Source organism: Phacochoerus africanus, chromosome 10 (assembly GCF_016906955.1).
Source record: "Phacochoerus africanus isolate WHEZ1 chromosome 10, ROS_Pafr_v1, whole genome shotgun sequence".
Classification (NCBI taxonomy): domain Eukaryota; kingdom Metazoa; phylum Chordata; class Mammalia; order Artiodactyla; family Suidae; genus Phacochoerus; species Phacochoerus africanus.
This window is the reverse complement of record NC_062553.1, coordinates 32,040,301-32,055,540: the sequence shown is the minus strand read 5'-3', so window position 1 is coordinate 32,055,540 and position 15,240 is coordinate 32,040,301. Positions and strand designations below refer to the sequence as shown.

Sequence of the window (15,240 nt, the reverse complement as noted above, 5' to 3'; positions counted from 1 at the left end):
TCAAGGTGGACCCTTTTCATTTCACATGCTGCTCTGGAGTGAGGTTGAATTATAAATTGAAACATGTTTTCCATAAAGTGGTAGAAATAGCCAAAACAGTATAAGAATTTTTCTTAAAAAAATCTAGTCGTCAGTATTGTTTACTAGATTTTAAGTGCAGGCCAGGTGCCGAGTAAACAGGAATCCTTATAAATAATAATTCTGAAGAATGGGGCCCAATGTCTAACCACTTGGGGTTACAGCCCTTAACTCTCCCTGTGGGCCACATGGTCATTTGGTAGATAAAGACACTGCCTGGAGTGTTACAGGTGTTGCCTGGTTTCTGAGAAGCACACAGACTCTAGGATGAGTGAGTAACTTGGTTCTAAAATAGCCCATCCATGGAGTTCCTATCGTGGCTCAGTGGTTAAGGAATCCGACTAAGTACCATGAGGTTGCGTGTTCGATCCCTGGCCTCGCTCAGTGGGTTAAGGATCCGGCGTTACCATGAGCTGTGGTATAGGTTGCAGATGTGGCTTGGATCCTGAGTTGCTGTGGCTGTGGCTGTGGCTATGGCCGGTGGCTACAGCTCCAATTAGACCCCTAGCCTGGGAACCTCCACATGCTGCAGGTGCAGCCCTAAAAAGGACAGAAAGACAAAAAAAAAAAAAAGAAAGAAAGAAAGAAAGAAAAAAGCCCATCCTGAGTATTGAATAATGGAAAGGGATACTTCTGAGCTCCACATAGGAGACTGTTCTTTTTTTTTTTTTTTTTTTAAGATGGCTGCACCCATGACCTATGGAAATTCCAGGCCAGGGACTGAATCTGAGCTGCAGCTACAGCTTACACCACAGCTGTGGCAACACTGGAAACTTTAACCCACTGCACTGGGCAGGGATTGAACCTGCACCTCTGCAGTGACCTGAGCCATTGCCGTCAGAATCTTAACCCACTGTGCCACAGCAGGAATTCGTCAGGAGACCATTCTTAGCTGCCCCTCCCCTGTGGAGGTTCCCTGTGGAGGAGGAGGGAGTTGTCACAATACGATTTCAGGAATGTTAGGAGCTGTGCCTTGGTTCATCTGCTGCTGCCGTAGAGCCTGTGAAGGTCTCCAGAGGGCAAGGGATCAGATCAGAAGGAAGTCATTCCTCATAGACTGCAAAATCTGAAACCTCAGGAATTCTTGCTGATGAATTTTATTCCCTTCCAGCCTGAGAAACCTTTCTTTCTCCCTAGCAAGAGCCACATGGAATAAATCACTGATGGGGTGAACAATATTTGAGATAAATGCAACTGTCAGATAGTTTCCTAGGAGTTCTGCAAGGGCACCTGCAAACAGCTCAATTTGTGTTTTAATTCAGTGGAATATATTCAGACTCCTTTGGGGGCTGTAACATGTCTGGAGCCAAGGGCTCAGGACTACCTTAGTAGTAGTAGTTTTATGTGCATTGTGTTTGTTCTTGAGCAATTAAGCCATTTCTCCCAAATTTCTGTTTAGTACAAACACTAAGCCTAGGTCAGAAACGGTCACAAAGACATTATCAAGCTCTAATGGAGGTTTGACTTCTTTTTTCCCTGGCATTCAGAACCCGATTTCTAAACATGTTGAGAAAAATTACCTTGGATGTATGGTGCTTCATTGAACAGTGACCTTTCAGGTTAATTAAGAAAGCTGGAGCCCCAGAGGATTTTTGAGCAACTTTTTTTGTTGCCTGAGGGGACGGCAGAATAGAAATTGTGGTGTAAATGTTTAGAAAGGGGATGATTTTCAAGGTTGTGAAAAATGAAGGCCAGCTGCCAGAAGAAAATGCTTTCATATGAATTCGAGAGAGAGAGACTTATTTATTCTAAGGGAAATTTGGACCCTTAGACCTCTTAGCTTTCCTATAAATTGGCTCTTGTGTAGCCCCTTTAAGCCTTTTATTTGCTCCTGTTAAACGTATGAGCAAATGGTGAAAAGAAAACCAGAAAATGGATCAGTTCTACAAGAGCGGCAGTGGAAGCAATAGTTCTTTCAGTTTTCTGTCTTAAAATGTTTGCTCACTCTGTATGCGTAGTGGAATAAAGCCAAGCATCTAGTGATCAGTTGTCCTTTTTTTTTTTTTTTTTTCCAGCGGACTCAGGTGTAGACACTTTGGCAGTGTTTATGGCCAGCAGCGGAACCACAGACGTCACGAATCGGAACAGTCCAGCCACACCACCAAACACCCTTAATCTCCGTTCCTCCCACAATGAACTGTTGAACGCTGAAATCAAACACACCGAAACCAAGAACAGCACACCCCCCAAGTGCAGGAAAAAATATGCATTAACTAACATCCAGGCGGCAATGGGCCTCTCGGATCCGGCTGCACAGCCCCTGCTGGGAAATGGCTCTGCCAACATCAAGCTGGTGAAGAATGGGGAGAACCAGCTCCGGAAGGCTGCAGAGCAAGGGCAGCAGGACCCCAACAAAAACGTCAGCCCCACTGCAGTCATCAACATAACTTCTGAGAAGTTGGAGGGTAAGGAGCCCCACGCACAGGAGTCCTCGGGCTGTGAGATTTTACCCTCCCAGCCCCGGAGAACCAAGAGCTTCCTGAATTACTATGCAGACCTGGAAACCTCAGCCAGGGACCTTGAGCAGACCTCGGGCAACCAGCACGGGGCCGTGGAAGAGAATTCCCAGCCGGGCCAAGGCCAGGCCTCCACCGTCCTTGGGAATGGCGCTTTGCTGCTGCAGAAACCAAACAAGCCCCAGTTCAGCCCCGAGGATGGCCACCTAGCCACGGTGTCCTCCAGCCCGGAGACCAAGAAGGATCACCCGAAGACGGGGGCCAAAACCGATTGCGCGCTGCACCGGATCCAGAACCTGGCGCCGAGTGACGAGGAGTCCAGCTGGACGACACTGTCCCAAGACAGCGCCTCCCCCAGCTCCCCGGATGAGACAGGTACCCCTGGGAAAGGTGTAGCCTAAGGTGGCACTTTCTTTGGGTGTCTTCATTTGCTGGTGGAGTTAATCTGTAGACTCCCCTACCCACCCCCAACTCCCCCCCAAAATTTTTTTTCACTTGCAGGTAGAGAAAAACATGAGCCTCTTGGGATAAAGTGGAGGTAGAATCATGTGGAAAATATTATCAGATTCCTCAGTGGTTTCCTTTTGATTCCTGCGTAGAATGTTTGTCCTGGGAAGCATTTTCATAAAAGAAAGAGGTCCCTGGTGTTAAGTACAAGAAAGCATTGTCTGTTTAGAAATTATGCTGCCAGTGGTTTAGGTAATAAGCCGTTTCTACATACTGTCTAGGTAGAAATAGTGGATTTTGTTAAGGAAGGTTTAATAGTGGATTTTGTTAAGGTAGGTGATAAAAGACAGTTGCCAGGGGCGGGGCTGTAGCCTGAAAAAGAGAACCAACTATTTTAAAGTTCTCAGAAAAACTGATGTATGCTCCAGCTAATGAAAAGTTTCAGGTTGAACAAGTTGAAAGTCTCCTCATTAAAGACATTTATTTCCCTTTTGACCTTTCCTGGGGAACATTTCATTAGCCTTATTCACGTGACATTTGAAAGTGAGAAAGTGGTGTTTCTTTTAAAATCTGTGTGGGAAGTTTGGGGTTTTAACTAGTTGAGACCAGTCTTTCTTGACTTTGGTCTGTATTTGTAACCTCTTGGGATTTTTCAGAGCAGGGGCACTTGTGAGAGTAATGAACAGGTCCCTCAAAATCAGCTGCTTTTAACCTCATCTTCTCATAGCCTCTGTTTTACTGATCGTAAGATGAAAAGACGTGGGGAGCAGTATTGGGTCTGAATTCACCATAAACAAGCACTTGCAAAGGCATATTTCTTGAACCTGTCCCTGCGTCTGGTGGGTCCCACGGCTGCGTAAATGGGATGAGGATGTGACAGAACCCCCAGGGAAGGGAATGGCTTTTTCCCAGCCTATAAGGCAGAGAAGTCTCAAGGTCTACCGATAGGAAAAGAGAAGGACAAAGTAAGACATTAACTTCTTAAAACAACAACAACAACAAAAACCTGTTTTTGAAGTGCCCTTTAAAATCGCAGTGCTTTCTGGAGTTCCCATCGTGGCTCAGTGATTAACGAATCTGACTAGGAACCATGAGGTTGCAGGTTCGATCCCTGGCCTCGCTTAGTGGGTTAAGGATCCGGCATTGCCGGGAGCTGTGGTATAGGTCGCAGACAAGGCTCAGATCCCGCGTTGCTGTGGCTGTGACGTAGGCCGGCAGCTACAGCTCTGATTCGACCCCTGGCCTGGGAACCTCCGTATGTCGTGGGAGCGGCCCTAGAAAAGGCAAAAAGACAATAAATAAATAAAATAAAATCACAGTGCTTTCCATGACCGATCGCCTCAGCCTCTTTCGCTGGCTATGGAAGCAGGGAGGGCGAGATGGGATGGTTTCATCTCATGAATGTCTGGACCTGCACATTATTGGAGTCGTACTTAGGTTTAGTAATGTCACTGAGTTCACAACGTTCTCTTAGTTTTTACATTTAAGAGAATTCATGTCCTGTCTGAGATGATGGACACTCTCACCTGCCTGTGTTTGAGTCTATACGATCGACTCCTTGAGTATCTCACGTCCAAACCCAACCTGTGTGTCCCGCACCCTCCACCAAGGCCACTGTCTTCCTCAGGCCGTGGCTGCCTTTCTGTGGCTCTTCCAGGCCCTGTGTTCCCTCTTACACTCAAATTTTAAATTTTGCTGAAAGGAACTACGTAACATAAGTCCCCCCTGTTCCTCACTCTAACCCCCTTTTCCCCAGGGACAATCACTATTTTTTTTTAAGAAACCATTTTAGATATATACCCACATATATAATAAATTTTATGACATACTCAAATTTTATACTGATATTTTTATTTACTTTTATAATTATATATATGTGTGTATATATGTATTTGTCTTTTTAGGGCTGCACCCGAAGCATATGGAGGTTCCCAGGCTAGGGGTTGAGTTCCAGCTGTAGCGGCCAGCCTACACCACAGCCACAGCAACGCGGGATCTGAGCCACGTCTGCAAACTACACCACAGCTCAGGGCAGCACCAGGTCCTCAGCCCCCTGAGTGAGGCCAGGGATCGAACTTGCGTCCTCATGGATACTACTCAGATTTGTGTCCCCTGAGCCACAATGGAAACTCCTATAATGATATTTTTAAAGAGTCCTTACTTTTTAGAGATTCATACTAAAGCATAGTCATAATATACTAATATAAATAATACTGTGTATAGGATTTTGCCCATAAGCTGATCCTTGTTAAAGGTAGGTATGTAACAGTTTACTATTCTGTTCTAATTTTATATGTTTAAAAATTTCCACAGTAAAAATTAAAACAAAAAAATTGACTCACATTACATTTTTTTATGAATGCTGTGGCTTTTTCCACCAAAGTATGTATTTTGCAGATCAGTCCATATCAGGACATAGCATGTTTCTACCTTAGGCTGAATTTTTTAAGCATTAGGTATGCTCTTCCACCCTCTTCAGGCTCCATGATCTATTTCACGATCCTGCGCTGCTGAGTGTTTAGAGCATATCTATTCATGGTCCTGTCGCTTATTGAGAGGGTCGGTGGAGCGTACCAAGTTTAAACTGAACCCATGCTCTGGCTCTGTGCACTGCCACTCTCTCCCTGGGAACCTTCCTGGGGTCCCCTCGGTTCAACCTCATGTGCTCAGTGTCCTGGTGTTACTTGCTGCTCGGCACGCGATGCGAGCTGGATTAGAGTTTTCTGACAGGTTGAGAGGATACATTCATTTTTCATTCAAGTGGAAGATCTTTGAATTTTAAAGTAAGGATAACACTACGGTGATAGCCTGTAATGGGTCGCTCACGATAGACCTTTCCAATCAGATGTGCTTGAAAGAATGGGTTAGCTGTGACCCAGCTCTCTAAAGCTGTAAGATTGAGTTTTTTACAAAGGCTAGAAGCCATACCTTCAAAATGATCACTTTGGGATCTCTACCTATTTCAGCAAAATGCGATATCTCAACATGTTAATATTAATGCTACTTGGGAATTCTTTTGGAATTTCCTCAGAGCCAGTTGTGAACTCCTACTGAAAAGATACTTCTTCACTTCATGATCACACAAATCACATAAATTAGTGGGTCAATAAAAAAATTGCAACATTGGTTTTTTTTTTTATTTCATATTGTTCGTGCTTACAACGATCACAGTCCATTTAAATTATATATTTTTTGGAGTTCCTGTTGTGGCTCAGTGGTTAGCGAAACCAACTAGCATCGATGAGGATGCCGGTTCAATCCCTGGCCTTGCTCAGTGGGTTCAGGATCCGACGTTGCCGTGAGCTGTGGTGTAGGTCGCAGACGTGGCTTGGATCTCAAGTTGCTGTGGCTGTGGTGTAGGCTGGCGGCTATAGCTCCGATTAGACCCTAGCCTGGGAACCTCCATATACTGAAGGTGCAGCCCTAAAAGGCAAAAAGACAAAAATAAATAAATAAATAAATTATACATTTTTTGTTTCACTTCTGATGGTGAAATCATTATTTTATATATGTTGTACATCATATATGTTTATAAATATGTGCGTATATGTATAATAAACACCAATAGTAATTGTTGAAAGACAATAATAAATAAGAGCAAATATTTTGTAAGATACCAGTATGCAGTGCCATGGTACATATATAAAAAGTGTCCATGTTTGCTTAGTCACTGTGTGTGAAGGAAAGACTCATTATAGTGGTGAATGTTTTATGACTAAATCACTGGCACAGTTCTCTTTGGATTGTACAGTGTGCTTTGGGGAGCCTAGAAAAATAAAACAGACTCATTTCTATCCTCGGAGCATCCTTTCCAGGTTAGAATGCTGTTTATGAAATAAATGCACCGCCTCGCCCAGAGACTGACCACTTTCTATTTCCCTTTCTTCCTGAATCGCCCACGGTACCATGCTCGTAAATTTTTTTGCACACACATGTATATGCTGTGTTCCTCCTCTTTTCCTCCCATGTTGTCTGACCTTTGAGGAACAGGAGGTTATTAGAAGGGGAAAAAATAACACCAGTGACATTACTAAGTTTCATAGGAATTTGGAAAGTTCAAAAGAATGCCTTGGCATTGATTTTGAAAGAAAGAGTTGCGTTGTTTTGGTACTTGAAAGTGGGAACTTTCAGTCTGTTCAGGTTTTTGTCAGAGATGCAGTCCCCTCAGTGGCCCTAGGTATGCTCAGATGGCTCAGATACATATAGGTTGATCAGATGGTGTGTAGTCACTGCATGTGTCACTTGGCCTTTTATGTTTGCTTAATGAAATTCTTTGAAAGACACAACATTTTGCCTGGGTATAGGTTTCAGTGCCTAGTTTGTACCAATAGGTAACTTCTATTTAATTGGAGGCTTAATAAAAGTAAAGATACAGAACATAAAACTGAGTGGATCTTGTGAAATAGTCATTTCAAAATTAGGTTCATTGCTAAGGTGTACAAAGCCAGGATATACATCAAGAAAACCAAATCTAGATGGTGGGGCAGTGGACCGAGTGCTGCATTAACTTAATTTTTGAGAACGTGGACTCTAGAGTCAACTGCCTAAGTTCAAATCTCTGCTGGGTTCCTTGTCGGCAATTCACATGGCTTCTCCTCTGTCAAATGGGGCTGCTAGGAGGGTTTTAGTAAACATATATTGTGAAGATGAAGTGAGAGCATCTTTGAAGAGCTCTTAGAACAGTGTCTGGCATATAGTAAGAGCTTAATAAATATTAGTGCTTATTATTGTTAGTGAGGTCATTATCAGCATAGCACTGGGTTATGAAAGTTTACCTCTCTCGGGAGTTCCTGTTGAGGCTCAGTGGTTAACGAACCCAACTAGTATCCATGAGCATGCAGGTTCGATCCCTGGCCCCGCTCGGTGGGTTAAAGACCCAGTGTTGCTGTGAGCTCTGGAGTAGGTTGCAGATGCGGCTCGGATACTGCATTGCTGTGGCTGTGGTGTAGGCCAGCGGCTACAGCTCTGATTCGACTCCTAGCCTGGGAACCTCCATATGCCTCGGGTGAGACTCTTAAAAAAGACCAAAAAAAAAAAAGTTTACCTCTCTCTTAATTATGAATTACCCATATTTTGGGTTCCGATTTTAGGTTAGGACTTTCTGCACCCTAGGAGCCAGGGATTGGTTTATCATCATCTTTTGTACTGTCAGTGTCTGAAATATAGCAGGTGAACTTAGTAACTATATAATGATTAAGTGAATAAAGATGGAGTCCATCAGCATATCCCCAGATGACCCTGGTGTATTGAGTAAATCATTTGATGTTATATTTTGATTGATGTCTGATTTTGAAATTGGCTATATATTTTGTGACTTAATTGATTGTATTGCCTTATAAGAGGGGGATGCTGATTAACCAGTTATTGATTGAGGGAGGCACAGTGAAATTCTGTGTGCCAGATCTTGTCTGTGGACTTTCTTACACTCAGGTGGCCGTGCTGGGGACTTGAGCCAAGGTCGTTGGACACAGCATCCAGGGTTCTTCCACTGTATCATAGTTCTCAGACCCAGGCTTGTGGCAGCAGTGGCTGAAAACATCAGACTTTATCCAGTTCATCTAGATGTGTGCAGTAGTTGTCTTCATAATCTGGAAGATGGAAAATTGTATTTTATTTCTTTTATTGATTGATTGATTGATTGATTGTCTTTTGTTTTTCTAGGGCCTCACCCGTGGCATATGGAGGTTCCCAGGCTAGGAGTTTAATCAGAGCTGTAGCTGCCTATGCCACAGCCCTTGAGGGATCTGAGTCTGCAACCTACACCACAGCTCACAGCAACGCCAGATCCTTAATCCCCTGAGCAGGCCAGGAATCGAACCTGCAACCTCATGGTTCCTAGTTGGATTCATTTTCTCTGCGCCACAATGGGAACTCTGGAAAATTATATTTTAGAGGATCTTTCCATTCCTATGAGCAATTGAATTTTGGCTCAAATGTTAACTCCTCTGTATGAAACCTTTCTCGATCCTCTGAGCTGTCAAAAGTCCTTTTTCTGAACCCCAAGGAAATATTCCCAAGTCTGTTATCACCCTCCTCTCAGCAGTTTGTAACCTTCCTGGAGAATTTTTCGTTTAGACTTGGAACTCCATGAAAACAGGACTTCAGTCTTCATTATGCGTGGATGTGAATGTCACACAGCATGTGATGCATAGCTCCAGGCTCCATAAATGTTATCTGTTTGCTGGGTAGGTAGAGGGAGCTGGACCACACATGTGCACCCTCTCTAAGGTTTGCTGTATCAGTACCACCAGAGCAAATAGAAAAAGTAAGCACAGCTGATAGAAAATAATTGTTCAGAGCATCTGGATAGGGTGATTCTTATTTATATTCTAGGCTCCTGGGAGGGATTGAAGAATCAGGGCCAGCACTTCAGTCTATTACAAACATGTTTTGTGTTTGAGTCTGTAAGTCTGCAAGTCAGAATGGCCAGGGTGAAGGAAAAGGACCATTTTGTTTTCACTTATCTTCACACTTCGCCCTGCATTACAAGTTGATCCTTGTTACTCAAGAGTTTGAATCTTTTGATGTCTTAAATTGATTGCTTTCTAGTCTTGAGGCAAGCAAAGTAGAACTTTTTTTTGCAAGCTGAATAGCTGGTGAGGGCACAAGCCAAGGCACAAACCTAATTATGTCAACACAGTTGGCAGCACTAATTATTTCTGGCCTCATCTAGCTTAAAAGTGTTGGAGCTTTGGATAAGTTTATATTATTAACACTTTGAAGAACTTCTTTTAACTGCTGATTTTATGTCAAATGATTTTTGAGAATTTGAACCATAAATTACTTTTAAATTGGTTTTTAAAAGCTCCCATCCCTTAAGGAAAAAAAGAATTCCAGGATATCAGAAAGGCCCAGCATTCAGCTGCTTTGTCTTGCTGAATTAATTTTAATCTTTGAAACACCCTTTGGTGATTCACTAGCCTTCCTGTCTTGTCTTCTCAGTTGAGACTTCCCTGATGTGACAGGAGGAATTCAAGAAGACAGATGTGAGATGTTTCTAAAATAGCTTGGACACTCTGTGTTCTGGGGTAGATGGTGTGATTTCCAAATTAGATTTTAGTACCTTGGGGGCAAGATGTATAAAAAGATTTTTTATCTCACCCCATGAACTTATGGAAGAAAATGGTTTTGCTCCATTAGTTATTTTTGGAACATTCCAGACAAAAATATATATATTCAATTGAATGGTTAGGTTTTGGTTGCCTTCAATTACAAAGTATTATACTAGGTACTTCAGGGCACAAAAAGATGAATGCAGTGAAACGAGTGGCAGCAAAAGTCTAATAGTCCAGTAGCGAACACAGACTGTCAGTATGTTCAGGATGGCACCAGGAGGGAGCTATGAAATGCTGGACGCTGTGGGGTAGGGGGAGCCTAGAGGAAGAAAGAACTGATTGGATGTGGAAGTTCAGGCCCTGAAGTCATCTCTTCTGGAAATTGAATAGACTTTAGATAGATGAAGATCTGGGGAGATCATGGCCTTTCCTGGAGAGATTTGTTAAAAAGTAAGGAATCCTTTTCTTTTTAAAATTAATCGCTGGGAGTTTCTGTCGTGGCTCTGTGGAAATGAATCTGACTAGCATTCGTGAGGATGCATGCAGGTTTGATCCCTGGCCTTACTCGATGGGTTAAGGATCTGGCGTTGCCATGAGCTGTGGTGTAGGTCACAGACGTGACTTGGATCTGGTGTTGCTGTGGCTGTGGCTTAGGCCAGTGGCTACAGCTCTGATTCAACCCCCAGCCTGGGAACCTCCATATGCTGCAGATGCAATCCTAAAAAGACCAAAAAAAAAAAAAAAAAAACCATTCTGCCATGACCCATTGTCCTCACAAAAGAACCTTAAGTTAATAAACACATAGAGATTTATGGTTTTAGAAGCCAAGTGGCTACAGAAACATCCAGAGAGTCAGCAAGCTTGATTTTATCTACAGCCATGAGCAGTTTCAGCCACGGACATTAACAACCACTCAAGAGTATGGAGGTTTGTTCTCCATTGCTTTGCTTTAACTCATCCATTCCTCTTTTTCACTTGTTACTTTGATAGAAAGAGATATGCACATACCAATTATTTTTATTAAAGTATAGTTGATTTACAATGTTGTACCAATTTCTGCTGAACAGCAAAGTGACCCAGTCATACACGTATATATATGTTCTTTTTCTCACATTATCTTATATAATGTTCTATCCCAAGAGATTGGGATATAGTTCCCTGTGCCGTATAGTAGGGCCTCACTGCTTATCCGTTCTATATGTAATAGTTTATATTTACTAACCCCAAACTCCCATCCCATCCCACTCCCCCCGCCCCACTTTGGCAACCACAAGTCTATTCTCCATGTCTGTGAGTCTGTTTCTGTTTTGTAGATAGGTTCATTTGTGTCATACCTTAGATGCCACATACAAGTGATGTCTTATGGTATTTGTCTTTCTCCTTCTCCCTGACTTCACTTAGTATGAGAATCTCTAGTTGTATGTATGTTGCCAATTATTTTTTTTAAAGTCTACTCCGTGGACTGTGCTAGGTGCCTGAGACCTAGAATTAAATTAGAACCAGTCTGTGACCTCAAATAACTCACATACAGTTTCCTGTCTCCATGCATGACCACCACATGTAGTTACTTTCTAAAATATGTCCCCGGGGTCTTTGTCCATTTCACACAGCATGCGTCAGGACATAGAAAAGATAAAGACCACACCCAGATCCTGGGTAATACAAAGTTTCCAAGCAAAGCAGAAGATGTTTAGATGTTTTATTAGTTTCTTGGGGACAAATTACCGTACACTTGATGGTTTAACACAGCAAATTCATTTCTTTGACAGTTCTGGAGTCTAGAAGTTGGAAATCAAGGTATTGCAAGGTCATGCTCCCTCTGAAGGCTCTTTCCTTGTGTTTTGCAGACTTCTGGTGGGTCCTGGCACTGCTTGGCTTTCCTTGGCTTGTAGCTGCATCTCTGCATCTCTGCTTTTGTCTTCCCATGGTCTTTTAAGGATACCAGTCATGGATTTAGAGCCCACCCTAATCCAATATGGCTTCACCTTAACTGATTATATCTGCAAAGACCATATTTCCAAATAAGATCACCTCCTGAGGATTTGAGTGGATATGAATTTTAGGGGAATATGATTCAACCGAGTACAGATGTTTTCATAGGTAATTCCTTAATATATGTGATACAGAGGAGATGGGAAAGGATATTTGTAGGAATTACTGTATTCAAATTTTTCAAAAAGAAAAGTTAATTCTTGTCAGAATTGATAAATGAATAGAATACGGTGCAGAGGAGCTCAGGATAGTTTGGGATTACCTTCATTTAATTTCTTTTTCTAAAATTTATTAAAGTATAATTGATTTGCAATGTTATGTTAATTTCCACTGTACAGCAAAGTGATTCAGTTATACCTATATATACATTCTTTTTCATGTTCTTTTCCATTATGGTTTATCACAGGTCATCGAATATAGTTCCCTTTGCTACACAGTAGGACCTTGTTGTTTATCCATTCTATACATAATAGTTTGCATCTGCTAGTCCCAAACTCCTAATCCATCCCTTCTCCACCCCCCCCCAGACAACCCCAAGTCTGTTCTTTATGTCTATGAGTCTGTTTCTATTTTGTAAATAGGTTCATTTTTGTCATATTTTAGATTTCACGTGATATCATACAGTATTTGTCTTTCTCTTTTTGACGTATTTCACGCAGTATGATAATCTCTAGATCCACCCATGTTGCTGTAAATGGCATTATTTCATTCCTTTTTATGGCCTTTGTGTGTGTGTACACACACACACACACACACACACACCACGTTGTCTTAATCCATTCATCTGTCGGTGGACATTTAGGTTGTTTCTGTGTCTTGGCTATTGTATATAATGCTGCTCTGAACATAGGCATGTGTGTGTCTTTTCAAATTAAAGTTTTGTTTGTATGTGTGCCCACGATTGAGATTGCTGGATTATATGGCAGTTCTGTTTTTTAGTCTCTGAGGTATTTCCATCCTGTTTTCCATAGTGGCTGCACCAATTTACATTCTCACCAGCAGTGTAGGAGGGTTCCCTTTTTTCCACATCCTCTCCAGCATTTATTGTTGGTAGACTTTTTTTTTTTTTTTCATTTTCGTTTTAGGTCAGCACTTGAGGCATATGGAAGTTCTCAGACTAGAGGTTGAATCTGAGCTGTAGCTGCCCACCTATACTGTAGCCATAGCAATGTGGGATTCAAGCTACATGTGCAACCTTCACTGCAGCTTGTGGCAATGCCAGATACTTAACCCACTGAGCAAGGCCAGGAATCAAACTCTCATTCTCATGGACAGAATGTTGGGTTCTTAACCCACTGAGCCACAGCAGAAGTTCCCTTGATGTTATTTTAAAAGGGATTGTTTTTTACATTCTCTTTCTGGTATGTTATTGTTAGTGTAAAGAAATGCAACTGATTTCTGTATGCTACTCTGGTATCCTCCAACCTTACTGAATTTATTAGTTCTAGTAGTTTTCGTGTTGAGTTTTTAGTGTTTTCTATATAGAGTATCATGCCATCTGCATATGAGGACAGTTTTCTCTCTTCCAATTTGGATACCTTTTTTTTTTTTTTCTTGTCTGATTGCTGTGGCTAGAACTTCAAATATTATGTTGAATAGGAATGGTGAGAGTGAGCATTTTTATCTTGTTCTACCCAAATTCTTCATTGTGGAGATGAGAAACCTAAGTGTGCACCCTGATACTGATGAATCTGGAACCACAAACCCACCTGAGGTTGGGAATATGTGTGCACAGGGCAGGAAAACATGAGGAAGACATAGTACAGCTTCACGTTTAGCAGTCTGACTCAGTTCCGAGCAGCATAGTTCAGGGAACTTAGTCTATGGAGATGAGGTTTTTTTGTTTCAAAGCTTAAAAACAGACACATAGGGATATCAGTAACAGCTATGCTTTTCCTACCTCTGTTCGAAACATTACTTACCAAATATACAGGATTTCCTTAGGAGCTATGTAGAATATAAAGGAAAAAAAGAGGACCCTAACTTTGACCCTAAAAAACTATGACCCTAAAGGCAATGAAAAGGCAATATGATGCTGTGAAAGTTTCAGAGATCACCAGTGGGCAATGCTGGAGATTGCACAGGAAACCCATAGACAGGTTTTATTTAGCAGATGCTATTTTGAATTAGATGCCAGTGCTTAGAAATTGCGAGCTTTTACATAAAAATGTGGGTTTCTAATTTCTTTTCTAAATGTAGAAATCTCACAGCACTGGGTTCCAGTGCCATAGAGGCCCCAGTCAGTGACAGCCCTTTAGATGGGTCCTGTCTTCTGGGGCTCAAGGCATTAGGCCTAAGGGCCCCTGCTCTAAGTGTCAGTAGACTCAGCCATGAGACACACATGAAACTATTTTAGTAAAAAGAACTAGGCTAATGTGGGGCTTGCTGTTACAGCTGCATGCAGCTGCAATGCTATAGCAGCAGCATGCCACATTTACAGACTTCCTTTAATCGTAGTGCTCCTAGTCTTAGTCCCATGCCTTCTGGTAGAATTATAGAGTGTGACCTGAACTGTGAAGCAAAACATGCTTGAAATTTCCAAAGACATCTTTAGATGGCTTCTCAGAGTTCTCCATCTGTTAAGCTGGTTAGAGGAGGAAAGACATAGCTTTTCAAAAGCTGGGATGTGGGTGGTTCATAAATTTTGTGTTTCAAGTCTGGTTCAATTAATAGACCCAGTTTGCTTTTGTAAACGTGAGGGTAAGTTACCAATTACCCTTATAATTTTTATATTGTGTTTCTCTATCAGATCCCTTGGGTGCAAAACAGTGAAATAAAAACTTCCTGTTCAGACAGATTTGACTGGAAAGTTGAATCATTTAACTATTAGAAAATCATCTGTGGTCAGCCTTCCATGTATAAGGGCCAGAAAGTCAGAGAACAGAATGATTCCAGCCTTAAAACATTGTTGTCAGTATCTAAGACAGGAGATGATAGTTAGTGTTTTGTGAACTTTCCTTTTTTATTTTTTCTTTTCGTTTTGCCTTCCATAGACTTACTCTCAAATATGATTGAGTTTAATCTTTGCAAGGATTCTTCCTTAATCTTACAAAGGACATTGTTAGATGATTAGTTTTCTTCCTCAGCATAATTTGAAGAATTATTCATATCAAACTGCACTGAATTGATATCTCTAGGATATTGTAGATCTTCGTTCTATAAATGACTTGTTTGGGAAGCAAATTAACTAGCTTGTTAATATGTTTGTTACA

General features: G+C 41.8%; 1 protein-coding gene across 14 annotated transcripts in view; it reads left to right on the top strand.

The window, feature by feature from the left end:
- Window positions 1–15,240, top strand: part of APBB2 (amyloid beta precursor protein binding family B member 2) — a 387,671-nt gene that overhangs the window by 189,029 nt on the left and 183,402 nt on the right. For all 14 annotated transcript variants that reach the window (XM_047799535.1, XM_047799534.1, XM_047799531.1 and 11 more), the window contains one exon: window positions 2,094–2,909. In XM_047799535.1, coding sequence (XP_047655491.1) covers window positions 2,094–2,909 — 816 coding nt within the window. The remainder of the gene's footprint in view (window positions 1–2,093; window positions 2,910–15,240) is intronic.